The sequence below is a fragment of the Puntigrus tetrazona genome, chromosome 18, assembly GCF_018831695.1.
Source record: "Puntigrus tetrazona isolate hp1 chromosome 18, ASM1883169v1, whole genome shotgun sequence".
NCBI classification, from domain to species: domain Eukaryota; kingdom Metazoa; phylum Chordata; class Actinopteri; order Cypriniformes; family Cyprinidae; genus Puntigrus; species Puntigrus tetrazona.
In genome coordinates, this window is record NC_056716.1 from 1,419,243 (window position 1) to 1,438,467 (window position 19,225).

At 37.1% G+C, this 19,225-nt stretch overlaps 1 protein-coding gene and 1 long non-coding RNA gene across 2 annotated transcripts; one reads left to right on the top strand and one right to left on the bottom strand.

Moving 5' to 3' along the window:
• Positions 1-934: 934 nt before the first annotated feature.
• LOC122362639 lies at positions 935-3,083 on the bottom strand. Its single transcript, XR_006253140.1, has 3 exons — positions 2,988-3,083; positions 1,209-1,301; positions 935-1,030 (listed from the first exon to the last, which is right to left on the bottom strand). It is a non-coding gene; the product is annotated as an uncharacterized LOC122362639 (long non-coding RNA).
• A 215-nt stretch (positions 3,084-3,298) lies between these two features.
• On the top strand, positions 3,299-17,761 carry alx4b (ALX homeobox 4b). Its single transcript, XM_043264181.1, has 4 exons — positions 3,299-3,629; positions 10,109-10,422; positions 15,948-16,076; positions 17,187-17,761. The coding sequence occupies exons 1-4, from the start codon at positions 3,299-3,301 to the stop codon at positions 17,502-17,504; spliced, it is 1,092 nt and encodes a 363-aa protein (XP_043120116.1). The 3' UTR covers positions 17,505-17,761.
• The last annotated feature ends 1,464 nt before the right edge of the window (positions 17,762-19,225 follow it).

Consider the following 19,225-nt stretch of genomic DNA (forward strand, 5'->3'; position numbering starts at 1 on the left):
CGCATCCAAGCGACAAACCAGAAATATTGCACTGGTGTTTGAAATCTGATGTTGTGTTTGTAAAGCTGTTGTAGAGAATTTTCGCGTACATATGATCCTCATATACACCACAACCCTAACCCTATTTTTTCATATATATCGTTTTTTTTGCTATACTATTTATACGCACATTCAAGAGATCGGTAGCGAAAGTTGGTGTTCACTGTTGCTTTATCGCTATCTGATAGGGGCAAAAGTTTAAGAAATACATTTTCAATTGAATTAGTACATGAGTAAGTTTTAAGACTAACTCAGGGGAGTCTGGGGAGGTTTTTTTTAGCTATGTTGCAGCAAAACAGAAACGTTTCAGGCCTCAAGTTACTCAAATGCATATTAAGAATTTGACTTTAACTCTTGAAAATGATCTTCCTGTTCCCTAGTGTCCTCACTGTGCTTGTAATGACTTGAGTCCATCACCAGAGATTTACATGTGAGATCATCTTAAGACACAGTGTACCAGACGTACGTAGAATACCTTATTCAATTAACTGCAGAAGAAAATGCTGTTTTTGATCAAGGTGGGTTTTCTCACTTAAAAGACAAAAAAAAAAGAAGAAGTTCCCAGGCCTCTGGCAAACTCTCCTTAAATCCCACAGTCGTTCTCAGTTTGTTTTCAGAATTATTATATTCCACTTTTAACCCTGAAACCTAATACACATATAACATGAACAGAGATTCCTCTGAGGAATCCCTTCGAAAAGACTGCGGTCAATCTAAAGAAAGCAATCAGAGGCCCTCTCGAAACACACATCATGATGTCATCACGTCCACTTCAGCCTGAAGATAAAGTTAACTAACCGATTCTTGCTGACAGACGCAGTCAGCGCTACGTTTGATTCCGTGTTTCTTGTCTGCGTCATAATTCAGATCTTCATCTTTCTGTGATCCCCGAAGCTCAGTGCATGCGATCTAATTACAGTTCTTCGTGTACCTTTTTTGATCAGCTCTTGTGGTTAGCTTGTGTTCGGCGCTCGGTCTGTGGTGAAATGACCTAAGTGACGAAGAACAAATTAGAATGAAGAGGAATGGTAAGAGGAAGAATTCACCCAAAACCAAACATTTGCTAACATTTCACTCTCTTACACCCCGAGGATATCCAAGGTGTAGATGAGCTTGTTTTGTCATCAGAACGGATTTGGAGAAAATTTAGTATTACATCATTTGCTCACCAATGGATCCTCAGCAGTGAATGGGTGCCGTCACAATGAGAATCCAAACGGCTGATGAAAACATCACAATAATCCAGCTTCATCAATGAATGCCTTATAGTGAAAAAGATGAGAGAAACAAATCCATCATTAAAGCGTTTTAACTTTAAACTGTATTAACTTTCCTTTAGCTAAACATAAATGTTGAGGTGAACTGAAACGGACAATATATTTTTTAAATGTGAAACCCTCATCCTTTTGAGAGACCATAATAATTTGATTCAGTCATTCGTTAAAAAAAATTCACTTTATAATGAAATTGAGGAAGGATTACATTTTTCTGTTCTTTTTCATTTTGATGCTAGATTACAATAAATGTTCTTTGCTATTTTTACGCAGCATCTAGTCGAATCGTCATTACTCCAAAAACCTTTACATTTAAAATGAACTTTCAAATGAAATGAGGGCTGAAAGAAACATTTGATTATCTGACGTGACTGCACTGAAAAGGGTTCGGGGTGAGATGTTCGGAGGGAGCGTTAGCATTTAGAAAATGAGAGAATAGTGCACATTTTTGTCCTTTTTGGTGTTCTTATTCAATTAGAGATCAGTAGAAGTACTTGTCCTGATTCAATCAGCTCATCAGATGACAGAGTTCCTACCCATCTCATGTGAATTCAATTACAGATCCCTATGAGTCTCCCTCTCGGACGCTTCCATACTCCTAGTCGTTGCTAGCTTCATGTATTGTGAAATGCGGCCATTTCATGTGGATCGCTTTATTGATTTTTAATTGATTTTTTTTGTCATGTGACTTTACAGAAAAATGATTTGTTCTTATAAATAGTTTTGGGACTCGCTGTGTCTTTTAAAAACAGTCAAATACGTTTGCCAGACAATAATAAGAATATTTAGAAAGAGATTTTCCATAATAAATGTGGATACCATACGCTTTAAGCCTTTCAGTGCCGCAGCATCGTGGTGGTTAAAGTTGCTGTTGTCATTCACACAATGCTCGTGTACTTGCATTATGGAAAATGTCTAATAATGCAGAAAAATCGCAGACTAAACACGATAGCCGAACCATTAAATGCCAAAAGCATTGCAAAAATCAAGAACATGGTCTTGGAGAAATCACGTATTATACAGCTCCCTTTTTCTAAAATATCCAGATTCACTAGAGGAAAAAAAACCATGTCACGCATATCACCCTTTACCTTAAACAAATCAAAATTTAAACGGACATCTGTATTGTCACTGAAAATGCAAAAATATGCAAACGGAGCAGCTGAGCACATTGTGTTTGTGAGATGCAGATGGACGACGTTGGTCAGTTAAAGCCGTCAAAGCTGCAAATGCTGATATTTTCGGTAATTTGGGCGTTTGTGATGCTATTAAAACGTGCCGGATAAAATAAAAAACAAGACGTGACATTAAAAGCACAAGTACAAGTGTGAAAAGTAGTCTCATAACTTATGCGACAAAGGTGGTGATCAGATAAAGACTTTACATCTCAACCTGCAAGACTCTTCCCTAATTAAACAACAACCAGGAAAGATGATTTAATTAAAAACAGTCAACTTTTAGAATTGCAAAACTGCAGTATGAAGATCACCAGAGAGCTTTCTTTTGTGCTTACGGGCCTCATAATCTATTTTAGAGTTTTGAACATTTTTGATTAAGTACTGATGTAAGTTTTTTTTCAAATATATTCGTGTCAAATGTTTGCGCAGGACATTACGCTCATATTCTGTCAGTCACGTCCCTAATCGCGTTACTGTCATGCGTTGTGTTTCTCACGTGTCAGAGGGGAAAAGCTCCTGACCCCGACTCCAGCAGACACCAGGACAACATCCTCAGTCCAGAATATCCCCCCTCTCTCTCTTTCTCTCTCTCTCCTCCAAGCCTTCAAGACGCTTTCTAGCATTTGCTTTTGCCTAGTCTCTGGAAAACATCTGAATCATTTTAACCAACTCCAGCTGTCGCCCTGCTGTGGGTGTGTGAGAAAGCGCATGGCCGTCTGTGAATGAGAGGAGACTCGAGCGAGGGTGACGTTTAGATTCAAAAAAAAAAAAAAAAAGTTAGGATATTTTGCCTCTTTTTTTGCCGGTATGAACGCAGATACGTGCGTCTCGTACTGCGACATGACCTCCATGGATTCATATTATTCGCCATCATCAGGGCAGGGAAGGGTCCAGCAGGCCAGTCCTTACAGGACGTTCCAGCCGAGCGACTCTAAATACAGCCCCACTTTCCTCCCCGTCAAAGGTCAGACTTACGGGGACAAGCCGCGGAGTCCTTTCCACCAAGAGTGTCCGTCACTGGATGACAGCGCGCCCGAGAGCGCCTACAGCAAGTACCATCTCTTCATGCAGAGACCCGCGTGCAAAACCCCTCCTGAAGACAGCAAACTGGAGGACGGCGCGCTCATCTCCTGTTACGGTGAGTGCCATCTGCTCTACGGATTTTTTTGTATATCTTTAAAATTACACAGCGTACATTTTGGTCGCCTGATGCTTAGGAACGGTGGGATGGATAATTGTTCTGTAGGCCATAACGTGTAAAAGAAGGCCTTGAAGAATTTGAGCAGGCTAACGTAGAAACTTAAAAAAAACAAAAAGTCGTCCGCACATTTGTTCCGTAACTTGCGCAGCTCACCTCTCAAGTAATTACGTTTTACGTGACTTAAATGTTCAGGTATACAGTCAAAGTGGTGCTGTATTTATTTCCTTTTTTAAAATTTTACCACTTTTTAAGCAATTGATAAGGACAGTAATTTAAAAAATAATGTAAAGAATATTATTTACTTTGTAATATGCCTTAAAAAAATTACCGGAGCAGATATTTGATTTAAATATTATTTAGTCCGAAAAAACTAAAAAGGCAAATCGTTTAAGTTTTTATCTTCTCTTTAATCTAATGGGATACTTTCTAAATGTATCCGCGAGATCTAAAAATCCCTTTAATCGACATAATCGCAAAACTGTGCAAGATTTTACTTCACGACATTTTTGTAGCCCGTTTATTTCGCCTGATCGAATGTTTACTTATTTATTGCCATTACTTCGCTCGCAGCTCTGTGTGCGTCGTGTGTTAGGATTTAAGAAATATGACTTTCCTGGCCAATGCGATGAGCTACTAATAAATGTTAAACATAATTAGGCCTGATGCATTTATTCATACAAGTAGCTACGTTATAAAATAGACTTCGTTCGCCACAGAATGATTTAACGGACGTTTAGGCTACAAACCGTTCAAGCACTTAGTTAAAGCTGCAATTATCCAAATCCACATTCATTCTCGTCTGTTATTTGTCACATCTATTATGGTCACTTAGACGTTGCAGAAAGTTCTGGGGGTTTACTCCAAAAATACATATAAACAATTCGTCTGGTGGTCTCATAAACAATCAGAGCAGAAGCCGTGAGCCACAGATGTTACTAAATGCATACAGCGAGTAAAGGTCAGATTATCGTCCTCTGCTTACTTACAAACAGTGGCATGAAAATCCATCTTTGTGGCCGTAAATCAGGCATTGGGCTATTTACGACGTGTTGACTGCACGAGGTCGGTGAAAACAGACACCGAATGTATCGTCAACGTATAAGGTTTATTATTTTTTTTTACCATTATACCATTTCGATTTTTTTTTACCATGTAGCAGTGTGTTTATCACGACAATTTAAGACAGTTTAAATGTGATTTTTAATAAAAGTTAATAAAATAGTTAAACACATAATGAAACAGGCTACTGTATCGTGTGTTTGTATTTTGTCTGCGCAGGACCTTTAAAATAATTAGTCTACACTGATTAATAATAACGAAAACCGTCTTAACATTAAAAACTGCATCCATATTTTTAATAGAAATGCCTATATTTAAAGCAAAACAAACAAACATGCAAACGAGTCACAAACACACACACAGACAAAAGGGCTACAAATTATCTACTGATTAGTTTTTATTGCTCTTTCATTAAACTTGAAAATAAATGAAAAATAAATAATATTTTTCATTAGCTCTATGTACATCAACTGTTCTGTCTTCTGCAATAATAATCACATTTGAAGAAACAGTTATATACATCGGAGAGGCTAAAACACTTTGAAACACTTTAAAACACAGTTATTTGACATATAGTTATGTATTTTGAGGCCATTACCACAGGGTATTTGAATAAATTGTGTATATATATATATATATATATATATATATATATATATATATATATATATATATATATATATATATATATATATATAAAGCTTTTTGCAGTCTAACTGGACATGGACATGGATGTAGTACATATTTTAAGATTAAATTCCTGGGTGTACACAGGCATGAAGATGTGAGATTATCACCAAGCATTCCTTTCATGAAGATATTATTGTTAGATGATGCACAGACAGTGCTGTACTTATAGAGCCTTTTTTCTGTCTGCGGTTTGAGGAAAATGAACATTGTGTAGTCCCCACACCATTCATGGAGAGTATCTGTGGTTTGTGCTGTGGATGTCAAGGGCAGGACAAAGCATCAAGCAAAGCCTGTTTGACCAGTCACAGGACACCGAAAAGCTAAAAATCAAGAAAAACGTTTGATCAACACAGAAAAGAGGGGGAAGATGTGCTCTGACTCTGTCACGTGATCACGCCACCTATATTCTAAATATGAGAGGGTGTTTAGCTCTTTCCAGCCAATCAGAGACCTGGAAAGCTACAGTGACAGTAACACAGCATGCTATAATCGATTGAAACCGTTAAAAACAACAATACATGGACAAAACTCTTTTCTAATTGCACATGAGAACTGACTTGAGAATTAATAGTTTGAAATCATCAGTTTTTATATTAGTGCTACTTCCAAAAGAGTGAATATCAGGGTTAATCCCCAGCTAACGCTGTAATCTGACAGTGCTTTTCGAAATCAGTGCAAGATTTGATGCATTTTTGGAAATATTAATGAAGTGCCACACCAAAGCATGAAACCTCTCCAAAACCAGAGTGATTCATGACTTGCAGCAGTAGGGAGTAGGGCATTATTCAGAAGCAGATGTGTGGTATTGACTCCCAGAGATATCATTCAAGCTTTCATTCCCCCACCGCTGGGAGGCCTAAAACGACAGTCGCTAACTGGTTTACGTAACCTTTACATGCAACATGACACGCAAATAAACCAGCATTCAGCAATCGATGGGTCATTAAGTTGGCTATTAAACACCTTGTGTATAGCGAGCTTGATCTCCTGGGCTTGAAACTTAAATGTTGGTTAATTGTGTTGAAAACAGTTTTTAGACGTGTGACATCATGAACGAAATATTGAAATTAAATTAAAGGCACAGTTCACCCCAAAATTGTGATTCTGTCATTAATCACTCAGGTTCCTATCTTTCTGCTGAACGCAATGTTATCAGCTTTAGAAGAAGAAAGCGTCTACAAAACGGTGGAAGACAGTAACTCGGTGTTGATTCAAGATGGGCTGTGTCTGATGTCCTGATGTCCTTGCAACATTTCTGGGAACATTTCGGTTGCACTGCTGTTTATCTGTGGTCAAAAAATATTTTTATATCATAAAAATATCTTATTTTTTTCCAAAGATGAAGATGTAAGTGTTGGTGTTTACAATGCTACACTCTAGAAGAAACCACTGCACTCTGCACTTACGTTGCGTTACCCATTTAGAAAAAAGAAAAATATGTTCTTGTAAATGAAAAAAGAAATACATTGCTTTACCAGTTACTTGAAAAATAGTGACCTGATTATAACTCACATTACATTACCCCAACACTGATCTTACCCAATAACTAAACTTACCAACTATTAAGAAGCAGTAATTAGGATTAACAGTTAATAGTTAGTTAACAGTGAGAATTGGACCTTAAAATGAAATTTAACCATATGTGTGTACACACACACACACACACACACACACACACACACACACATATCTGTACTGTATACATATTGAGCCATAGGCAAAAGACTTCACCCCACAGTCCATGATTACAGCATTTACATCCTCTTCATGAGCTATTTTAAGTTATAGTGCGCATCTGGGAGTGAAGTCTTAGAGACAGAAAGCTGGCACTGTTCTGCGGTATATGGGAGTCATGTGTGAGGTCATTTATCAGAAGCTCAGATTTAACGGAAACACTGTCCTGGTTTCCCACAGAATCCACATTCCTGTGCGGCTCGCGAGCATTGATCTTCTCACAGGAACATCTGGAAGTTTTGCCTCTGCACAGATACCTGCAATCTACAACAGTGTGAATTAACCTCACAGTTAATGAGTTTTTCAGTTGGAGGTCATATTTGTCCGGATTAGGTAATTTAGATTAGTAAAAAATTTGAACCTTATTCAAAATAATAGTTCTTTATTGACATCTACAGTTCCACGAGGAATCCATAACAATGTATTTTAAATCCACAGAATGGCATTACTCAACCTAAAATTCCATAAACTGTTTTTGTGATTTACAGGGTGTCTTATATCGAGAGCTGACCTAGACCTTCACGTTCTATGAAATCTAATGAGTGCCCTGCTGCTTTACAGCTAGTTAAATCACACTTTGATGTTTTTCTCCTTGTTTCTTGCCGTGATTAAATAGCCATTCATAGTAAACATCTGACCTCTACTAATTCAAAGACGCAGTCGAGTCCATCAGGACGGAGTTAGTGTTCTCAGAGGAGTGAATGCTACGAGCATGTGCTTCAATTAAACAGTCTGCCTGGGTGTGAATTCATTATTTAAAGTATCAGCGTAACCACCGACCGGTTCACTGAAACGAAAATACAAGAATATGTTCGAGGCTGGAGGACTTTTGCAATACCATCGTTGCGATGCTGAAGTCTACCAGCAAAGCATGTTTTTTTTTGATTATTAGATTTGTTTCCAAAGGGGAAATTTGCTCTATAGGACATTTATTCATTTTAAATATTTTCGTATAGTAGAGATGTGAGCTTGTTGAGCTGGCATTTTGTGCTAGTTGTGTATTCTTGTATCTCAAGTAGTATACCATCGTACTAACAAAGCCAAGATCATAGGTTTGGAATAGATTAACTTGATTAAATGTATATCTTGCAATGCAATTCGCTTAGGATAAAAGCATCTGACAAATCCATGAACGTAAGCTAATGTTAAATGTGCTGGCTGCCAGAGGGTAACAGGTTATATCCTCAGGTTATAGAGTTGATACTGTATTCCCATTCACCTTGAGCAAAATATTTAATCCCAGGTTACTACGAGGGAACTGGCTCTGAAATAAATGAGCTGTAAGTCACTGTGGCTAAAGAGCCACGAGTAACGTTTGCGCAATGAAGCTAAGTCAAGGCACTGTTGAATTCTGTTGAAGTGCTGAGGCATTGTGTCAACGAGTGCTGTTATATATCAAGTGTAAATGCCAGGCGCAGACTATGTAATGCCAATGCAGGCTTTCTGCAAAGTTTCGAATAGCGCTTTTTGCAGCTTTTTTTTCCAGTATCTGATGAACTGTGTATCTGTGTATGCTGTAGCATCTGTAGATTCTATATGCTGTAGCAAGCAAACAACAACAACACAGAGCATCTCTAAAATCCCCAAACATTTGGACAGTTATCAAACCCAGACTATTGCTGTCGATGCAAAATGGCTGCCAAAACCGAGGAGCTTTGGCTCTGAAATGCAAAACATGCAATGGCACTGTTTAAAAACTTTGGTGGTACGCAGATTCAGCATAACATGGGCTACAAAGCCAAGGAAAGAAAGCAGGGTGGGACTGAAAGTGCTCACCACAGCAATTATGATGAGTTCTCTGCCAAACACGGAGAGACCGAGAAACTATATTATCACAAAATGTTATGACAAAGAACTGATATTCTAAACCAGAGGTGCTCAAACTGGGGCCTGGAGGATAAAGTTGGCCCATAATTCTGATCCGCTATGCCATAACAAAAGAGGAAAATGTATGCCATTGAGGAGGCATATCTTCACTTATCATATATATATATATATATATATATATTATTATTATTTTTAATAATGTACTTTTCTGGCATTTTTGCCTTTTATTGCCATAGAATTTCAATCTAACTGTATTGTCACTTACAATAATAAAATGTAAAAAGCTAATTTTCAAATGCTTTTAACAAAGTTTTACCAAAGCTATAAATAGTTCCAGTTGATAAGGAGCAAACAGTGCCATTAAAGAGCACAAGATAAAATATGAAGCATTTGAGATGAAAAAAAGCATAGCAAACATGCAGTTGTCTTTAACTACTATGCAATTCATTTTGGTACGTATGAACATAATGTAGGCTACATATTGGGTTCACGATGTATTACAAAACATTGTATTGTTGTTAATATGGGATATGGATAAGATTATGGACAGCGTTCATGGTAATGTTAGGTTTAAGGGTTCAGAAAAGGGTCTGTATTGTAATGTAGTAACAGTATTTTATTAAAATATACAATACGAAGCAGTACATAATAGTTAAAGACACACATGAAATGCAAAGTAAGCAACGGTTTGGTCGAATTGCTAAATGAACGAATCGCATGAGAGAAAAAGGTTCAGACTGGGACTATAAGACCCAGATACACTGGAACTAAGAGCCTCAGTAGAGCATGTTTTGTTAGTTTACTTAAAATTCTGGCATGTTTGTACTTTCATCAGGCATTCAACATACTTTCAACCAAGTCAAAGAAAGGCTTGTTATGCAGTAGAGGCCCTTGAAATTTAAGGTGACAACAGATGCCCCTTTATGTTAAAATTTCTGTGTAGGAGTAGATGAGGTTTTTGTGAATGTGGTTCAATGTTAACCTGTCTTCACACTTCATCAACACCGCTTTAGTTAATTAAGTTGCTTTTCTGAAAGAATGGTCATGTGTTGAGAAATAGTAAACTAAATTCACAATTAATGAATTGAAATAATGTCTATTTCCAGGTAAAGATGGCACTGGACTGACAGACACAGAGATGCCTCAGTCTGCTGATCCCACAGGTATTGATGGTAGTTACATCAGTGTGAAAGACTCTGGGGTCAAAGGTCAAGCAGAACGGCCTGTCTCTGAGCTTGGCGGTCCTCTGGACAAAAGTGAAGCTGAGAGTAACAAGGGCAAGAAGAGACGGAACCGGACCACTTTCACCAGCTATCAGCTGGAGGAGCTGGAGAAGGTTTTTCAGAAGACACATTACCCAGATGTCTACGCTCGAGAACAACTAGCACTCAGGACTGACCTCACAGAAGCAAGGGTGCAGGTAGGCCTGGTCAGCCCGTCCTTGTAAGAATGTGATATATCTGATGTGTAAAGTACATTAAAATATGTTTTAAATTGATATACACTTCAGAAGAGCTGAGGTACTTTAGAAATGAATAGTGAGCTTTATTTTTATTTCTATGCAGTGTCAGTAATTTCAAAACAGTGACATGTTCTTCAGTTTATAAAACAACAATATTATTAGGGGTCCGAACACAAAGTGCTGTAACCCTATTGTAATTGTAAGACTTTTTTATTATAATTATTGTAATGTAATGTAATGTAAGGCCTAAAGACTTGAAACTTGGTGAAAAGATAGACCTCAGTATGGGAACAATTTAACAAAGTCTCAGCCCAGTCGGCCTAACTGGGGTGCTATATCACAAAAAACTAAAATGTCAGACATTTTTGGGTATAGACCATACACCGTTTGTCAAAGACTCAAAAACTTTGCATTGTTGTGATCCTTGGGTCAGCCCTAGTTTTTTCGTCACTGCAGAAATATAAGACTGAAAAAAACATTATTATCAGCTATAACTAGGCAACCTTTGGTCCGATCTGGTATGCAGCATGTTGGTCCAAACTGGCCCAAGCGTATATGAGGACATTGCTGTATCTAAAAAAACATGGCCTTAACAGAGGTCGATTGGAACAAAACTCGGCGAGCATGTTAGACTCATAGACCTAATGGTCTGTATGAACTTTGAAAGAAATTGGCTATTAGCTGGCGCTAACGAGTTCCAAACACAATGTGCATATCATCTTCTCATAAGGAGCAACTTTGTATCAAGAACTATTGCTGTCAATCAAATTGTTCATTAATTATTAGGAAAATTAGGTTAAAAACGGACAATGGTATCTCAATCAAACCACTGCAGAGATGTTGTCTGGACTGTCTAGATCAATGATTCATGATCAACAAAAATGTAGTTTTTTGGTTAGCTTTAACGGGGTAATTTAGAAAAGAGGCCTAATACGCCCATAAGACTATAAAACGGAAATGAAAACTCAAAACCTTGCGAAATAGGTGCCGCTATAAACATAAAAAAGTCCTCAAAACATAATATTTCTATAGTAAATTACCTAGTAAATGAACTAAAAGCTGCTCATATATTCAGATTTACAGTATATCTACATATATGAGAGATCTCCTCATTCTGAGCAACTTTGCCTCTGGGACTAATTGTGTCAGTCAAAAAAATAACACTATAATAGCTGTAAAAGTTAAGTGGACCCTGAAACTGACATATAAACTCTTTAAAAGAGAAGACTTGCAATAACTGTCACCTAGCATTTATTTCAAATATCTAAAATGGCAACACATGTATGTATGTGTAGGTGTGTGTGTGTGTGTGTGTGTGTAAGCATGCTTACTGAGCATTAATATAACAGTTTAACCATTTCATTTCTGCGTGTGTCTATGAGCCTATTGTCCGTTTTCGATGTGCTTCACTGTCAGCCGTACATCCAGGTTGACCTAGACCCTAAAGCTGTAAAAAGCAGCTATATTTATTTTTTACTATTACACTGACGTATAATATTATATATAACAATATAAAACATTTCCACACTTTTAATAAAATAATAATTAAGTATTTATATATATTACTATTATTACTTTTACTAAATTTGACCACTTTTTAATGTATGATATTATACAAATTAATACAATAATATACAAAAATAATATTTAATTATTTTTTAAATAATATTCATAGTGACCCTACTGAGGAGGAGCAGTTTGGAGAATGCATGGATTGATTATATTTTACGTTTTTATATAATAATAATAATCATCATCATCATCATCATTATTATTATTTGGCAATACTCTAAGAATACTCTAAATAAGAATGCATTTTCTAGGAGCTCCATTTAATTCAACAACTAATTTTAAAAACAATTTTAAATTCAGCCGACAAAGTGTGTAGTTTCTGCTTCGCTCAGAAAACAGGACTTTATTGTGCAAGACTCAGATCTTAATTCTCACATCATGACAGAGAAGTTGGACCCAAATATTCTTTTCCAGACTTCTAGTCCCTGTTTAATGTACCTCTCTACACCACAGTGTTTAGGGATGCTAAGAAGTGTTAGGGAGGAAAAAAAAAAAAAAACACACACGTTCTCTGGCAGGGGAAGAAAACACAGTTTGAGATGCCATAATCAATTTCCATGCAGAGAGAGAGGCATTGTCAGGAACCTGGCCATGTTTTGAAGGTACGGTGCAGTAACTGCATTCATTCCAAACAGAACCAACTATCACACACACATGACTCTAATTACCTCTGTAGGCTGACAACACAGTGCAGACTCTGCTGAGTGACTACAGGGTTTGACCCGTATTTCAAAAACATACCTACAGACGTACGTAATTGAGATGAGCCCCTCCTGTTTTCCTCCTGAGCGCTGTTGGCTGTTGCTCTGTCTCGCTCGCTCTCTCCATCAGACAGGACTTTTCCTCCTCAACACTCTATAAAAGAGGATGTTTTGGATGATATCATCGTTTTTGTCCTCGGGACATACTTGGAACATTGTGAAATGTAATTTGGTATCTTTTTATTTTCCAAACATGCATATTGAGATGCGAGCGCACGTGTGTAGTAACGCAAACATATAATGTTGCAGCGTACAATGTACACGTGTGTCTGTGGATCCGCACAAAAGGTGCGCCGCTTCGGTCTGTGGGTCTCCGAGAGGTCAGAGGGGGCAGCTCTGGAAAGCCAGGGGCTTAGGCGTCAGGAAATTAAACATGAAATGTAAACAAACTCCAGCCTGAACATTCTCCTCTTTCACTTTCTAACATCCTTATTTCCCTTCGGATTTTCAGTTTGAAGAAAAGAAGGGGCGAAAGACTGCATCTGAGGATGACAAAAAAAAAAAGCAAGCAAAAAAATTAAAATTGAGAAATAATTGCGATGTTAAATTTCAGCGCTGAGAAAAAGACAAAATTGTGGGTTTTTACCTGAAAATTGGAAGAAGTAGTGAGAATATCGGTGCAGAATATCAAGATGTTAACTTTCAAGATATAAAATCGCAGTTGCAGTAATTACAATTGTTCTAAATTTGTAATTTTGACAAAAGATCTGAATTGTGAGATTAACTCAAAACTGCAAGATATATAATCGCATTTGAGAGAAATAGTCAAAATTGTAAAAAGCTGAAATTGCGAACTGCAAAATTACAAGTTAAAAACTCGCAATTGTGAAAATAACTAACCCCAACCCCAGGTGTTAGCTCACAAAATATAAACTCAAGTAATCATTTTGAATAAGTACAAAATTACCAAAAACTACAAATGACAAAAATGACCAAATACAAAATTACAATTCGAAAAAATAAAGTCTGAATTGTTATAAACTTGCATTTTAGAGAAAAAGTCATAATTTTGAATGTTAACTCAATTTTAAAATTGCAAGATATAATTTCATAATTATTAAAAACGTCCATTATCGTGAAAAAGTATTTATTTGGAACTGTGAGAAATAAGTCGGAATTGTTAAATAAAAGTCACAATCACCTTTTTACTTTTTTATTGTACAAAAAAGTGGCTTCTTTCTATTTCACATAATTCCTTACGGTCTGCTCAGCTGGTTTAGTTTAGCCATTAAACCGAATGTTTAATGTAAAAAAGATTTACATTCTACAATGTCCTTCAATTCATCTTCAGCACATTTCCAACCTTATAGAGGAAAGACGAACAACATAAATACAGAAAGTATACAGATACTGCTCGGGTCACTGATCTTTGGTCATTATCTCTGATTGCTCTAAATTTCGGCGACCAAGGAAAACAATATAAATGTCCAAAGAGACAGGGATTAAATTACAAAGATTCCCAAAACAGATGACATGATCATAATGGCACTTGGATGTCAGGAGCAGGCCATGACACTGGCCTGAAAGATTAAATTACTTCATATACAAATGGCTCCTAGAGGACAAGCTAATTCGAGCAATATATTTTGTAGCTCAATTAAAGAAAATTGAAAAATGCATTGTATCTTTTGTATTTGTATGGTTCCACCATTCTAGCATCCGCAGTGCGCCATAGTCTGTTACCCTTACTAGGGTTCTTGGGAGCTTTTGGAAACGATAGGGCGATTGGACAGATACATCCCACAATCTGAGTTTAAGGTCAGTGGTATGGAGAGATTGCCGCTGCCTTTTAAAACAGTCCATGAAAGCATACTCGTGCATCAATGGATAACTACTTAAATACGGCAGTCATCTTCCATAAATGAGTACATAACAGTTTGGTCCAGTGGTCATTTTGGAGACCAGTTTTTCTAAACCAACAAACTGAACATCTCAAGGCCTTTTGTTTTACTCACATCTGTGTGTGTGTGTGTGTGTGTGTGTGTTTCATTTGGGTAGAAAAACAGAAACAAACCTTCTCTATCATAGTGTGACGTGACAGGAATGGTTGAAGGAGAAACCTTACAAGATCTTATTGGAAAAACAAACATTTGTAATATGAATTCATGGAATGTCTCATCCGCACACACAGATGCATGTATGTTTACAAGTCAATAATGAGCAAGTAAATAATGAATGAGATCATGTAAATGTCAGAAAATGACTTAATTCTATTGTAACATAACAGAAAACTGAACTCTAATCTAATCATCCAATCATAATGCATTGTATTGTGTCTTAAATTTACACTGATGTAGTTATGGCCAGTAAGGCACCGTATATAATGGATTTTTAGAGTGGAAACCATCAGGCTGAAATTGCATTTAATTTCTGCAAAGTTAAAGGGATAGTCCACATAAAAATACAAATTCTATATTTGGTTGGTAACTAAATGTTGGTATTTTGTGTCCATGCACTGGAAGTCAATTGGAACCAAAACAATTTGCTTTACATTTTCAAAAGAAATGCATATAGGTTTGGAAAGACATGAGGGTGACTTTATTATGTCATTTTTGGGTGAACTATCCAATATATGCACGCCAATATCTTTATTTCTGGATTTTAGTCACTTAATGTAACATGCCAGAAGCATATGTCTACGGTCTGATAGCGCTCAGCTGTGGTTTGGGGTTGTTGGTTTGTGTCACGGAGCACTAACAGCGGATCCGAACTGGCCTCATTGTGATTGATGAGGTGGACCTGTTCCAGACATAAGCGAGGCTGGACTCACTGGCTGAGGCGAGACAGAAGAACAGCTATCAAAGAGCAGAGATCCAACCTGCGCTGGCAGGGGAGAGTTCAAATCCATACATAAATAGCGCAGTGTGGACAGCACATTAAAGACGTCAGCTGAGGAGCCGTGGCATGGCTTTCATGTGCCTTACGATTTATGGCTTTGCATGTGCTCAGTTTTTCACTACAAGTCACTAGAAGGAGAATCCAGTTCCCAGTAGATAGACTTTAGTAATAATATTCACCATTTTAAGCTGCATCAGTTATTCAGTATCGAAACAGAAGCAGCATGAAGAATACACAATGTGTTCATTTCGAATCTTGGGCTTTTGTAGACAGATATTTTAAATAATCAGATATTTGGCCTATTTCCTGCAGGTGTGGTTTCAGAATCGCCGGGCCAAATGGAGAAAAAGAGAACGCTTTGGTCAGATGCAGCAGGTTCGGACACACTTCTCAACAGCATATGAGCTTCCTCTTCTTACACGACCAGAAAATTATGCACAGGTAAAAGGACATTTTGTATTACCAATCCTACAAGTATATTTCTATACAAATGTAGTTGGTTAAATAAAAAAAATGCTTCTGATGCTTAGACCTTAAAAAGGTGCAACCAACTTTTGTGCGGCAATAGTGATATTTATATAATCAAGAACTTTATATTTACACCTTATGTTTTATCCACAACATTTACAGTACAGCAGCATACTTCATTTGAGTCGTTTGAGTGAATGATTCAGTGAGTCACTTATAAAGACTGTTGTTTTATTCCTGAATGAATTCACGTTTTTGTATGAAACAGTGTAGTGAATAGTTCAGTTCTAGGAGTAGGGTACTACTTGTTACATCAGGGTAAGTTATTTTTACACTGCAACTGTTAAAAAAGTTTGTTCTATACACAGTAGTATGAATGTTTATAGTGTATCAATGAAATCCAGATACTATAAACTACTGTAAATTTGGTCATACTGTTTTATGAATATTGTGGATACTAGTCATTCCACAAACTGTTTTACACACGATAAATAGTAGCCTACGGAAGTATGGACATTAGGATGCAGCCAGACATTTTTGAATGAATCAGCATTATGAATGAATCATTTGAGTGAATGGTTCGAATGTGTCACTCATACTTTTAAATATGTTTTCAAATGCTTATAGGGTTATTTCATTAAGTACTGTCCCTCACATGGCTCCAAACCCATTCCAAATTTCAACTTTTGTGACGCTTTGAGAATGCATTTTTTGGTGCAAATAAAACAAAAATAATTTTACTCAACCATTATTCTCCCCAAAGTTACATCTTCCACCATTTTAGAGAGTATCAAAACCGTAGTTTACGTTCATGCACATGCTTTCCCCCCTAGTGTAAACGATGCCGATTACGTCAAATATGTTAAATTCTATTCTCCAAAATGGCAGAAGATGTAACTACGTATTTACTACGTTTCTGGAGCTGGATCATTTCAGTTGTGTTTCGGTTTATGGAGGGTCAGACAGCTCTCCGATTTCATAAATTAAGATTTTTTGGTGTTACGGAGATAAATGAAGGTCTTGTGGGTTGGGAAGGACATTAGGGTGACAGAATTTTTAAATATGTTTTTGTTTATTTTTTAGATTCAGAACCCATCATGGTTAAGTGGCAGCAGTGCAGCCTCACCAGTGCCTGGCTGCGTGGTACCTTGCGATACTGTAGCTTCCTGCATGACCCCTCACCCTCACTCTGCTAGTGGTGTGTCTGATTTCCTTGGTATGCCGAGTCCAGGTGGGAACATGGGACAGACACACATGGGCAGTCTTTTTGGCAACTCTGGAGTGGGTGGAACCATTAATGGATTCGATCTCAGCATCGAACCAGATCGCAAATCCTCAAGCATCGCCAGCCTGCGAATGAAAGCGAAGGAGCACAGCGCTGCAATCACATGGGCCACATGATGCCTTCATCTGGGACACAGAAGACCAGACAACCTCAGCCCTAAGCTGTCAGCACTAATGAGGTGAACGTTTATGCCATCTGGAGCCAATATGAACACGAGAAATGGAGGCTAGAAGCTTTGAAACACTTAATATTGAAGTTTTTTAGAGGATGTGATTTGTGCAGTGGGACTTTGAGCTTGAATGTGTTGAAAACAAAGAGCCAGTTTCAAAATGGAGACTGTTTTTAAGAATGTATTACCATTGAGAAAAAAAAAATCTGAATGCACTATTTTTCTTTTAAATATATATATATATATATATATATATATATATATATATATATATATATATATATATATATATATATATATATATGCCTTAATTACCAGCCATATACACTACTGTTGAAATGTTTGGGGTCGTCACGAATTCTTTCTTTTTTTCTTGTTTTGTTTTTTAAACAAATGATCTTCAAAATAGGGATGTTGCGAAATATAATTTAAATTAAATTTTCTATATTAAATTCCTATATTATGGGTTATGAAAGGTTCACTTTTTGGTTTTGGGAGTACAAAACAACAAGTTGACATGCATGCATGCAAGATCAAAAACTGATACACTTTTTTTCAGGATTCTTTGATGAATAGAAAGGTTTTTTGTGACATTACAAAGCTCTTTACTGTCACTTTTGATACATTTAATGGATCCGTGATGACTAAAAGTATTTGTAAAAACAATATTTTACTGACCCCAAACTTTACAGTAGTGTAGAAAAAAAATGAAATAAACAGTGCCAGCAGAATCTTAGAGGGTCAATCTTTTGGGTCAATTATCCCTTTAAGCCTTTTAAATAAGTAGTAAATAACCAAATACAATAGCAAATTTACACTTCATGAACGTTTGCTGGATCAAAACTAAATTTTATCTGAATTATCTGAATAGGATAACTGAGCAGGACATGTTGTCGCTGCTGGGTTTTAGTAAGGCTTAAGAAGATGCCTCTTGCATCAGTTCTTGTGCACTAAACATGGGCCAGACTATAGAGGCAAAATAAAACGAGAACAAATGCTTCCCATTCAAGACATTCTGCAGAGAGCAGAATTCCGTACCAGCTAAAGAGTACACCTAATAGATCTAGACGGCATTACAGCTACTCTTGTAAGCCAATAAAGCATCAGGTTTTGTTCTCTTCATTCTTGATATACCGAACATTCAGATTCCATCCAGCTCAAGCCCCCCAAAATACTCCCTTTAATCACAGCCACATTCTCTAAACCAGAGGTAATAGGACATTGTTTCCAGACAAATGCTGGAATGTTATGTTTGTTTTGTGTTAGAGGGACACGACTGCATCAGCTGGAACATAAGCCTAACTTCGTTCATTTCCTGGCTCCATGCAGCATTCGGCCCTCGCATAGGTCTAGTTTCTCCCTCCGCAGTGTGGGTCACCACCCAAAAGCATTCTGGCTATCTTTCACGCTCTCTAAGTGTGAAAAGAAACACTAGTTTTGGCGCCATTAGGGTTCATTAACAATAATGTGCTGCAAAATGATGCTGACAGAAGTAAATTGAACTTTTCTTTTGCATTTGTGATTAATTGATCCAGCTGATCCCTCTCAGTCACGATTTATGAGGCTGTTTAAAGGCTGACAGTTGGCTTGAAAAGACAATGCAGCAGGGGAGTAAACAGAAGACATTAAACAGATTATATTTAAAGCTACACTATGTAACTTTTTGCT

Coding starts and splice junctions, on each gene's coding strand:
- alx4b (XM_043264181.1), top strand. CDS start 3,299: ATGAACGCAGATACGTGCGTCTCGTACTGCGACATGACCTCCATGGAT. Junction 3,630..10,108: donor CGCGCTCATCTCCTGTTACG/GTGAGTGCCATC, acceptor GTCTATTTCCAG/GTAAAGATGGCACTGGACTG. Junction 10,423..15,947: donor TCACAGAAGCAAGGGTGCAG/GTAGGCCTGGTC, acceptor TATTTCCTGCAG/GTGTGGTTTCAGAATCGCCG.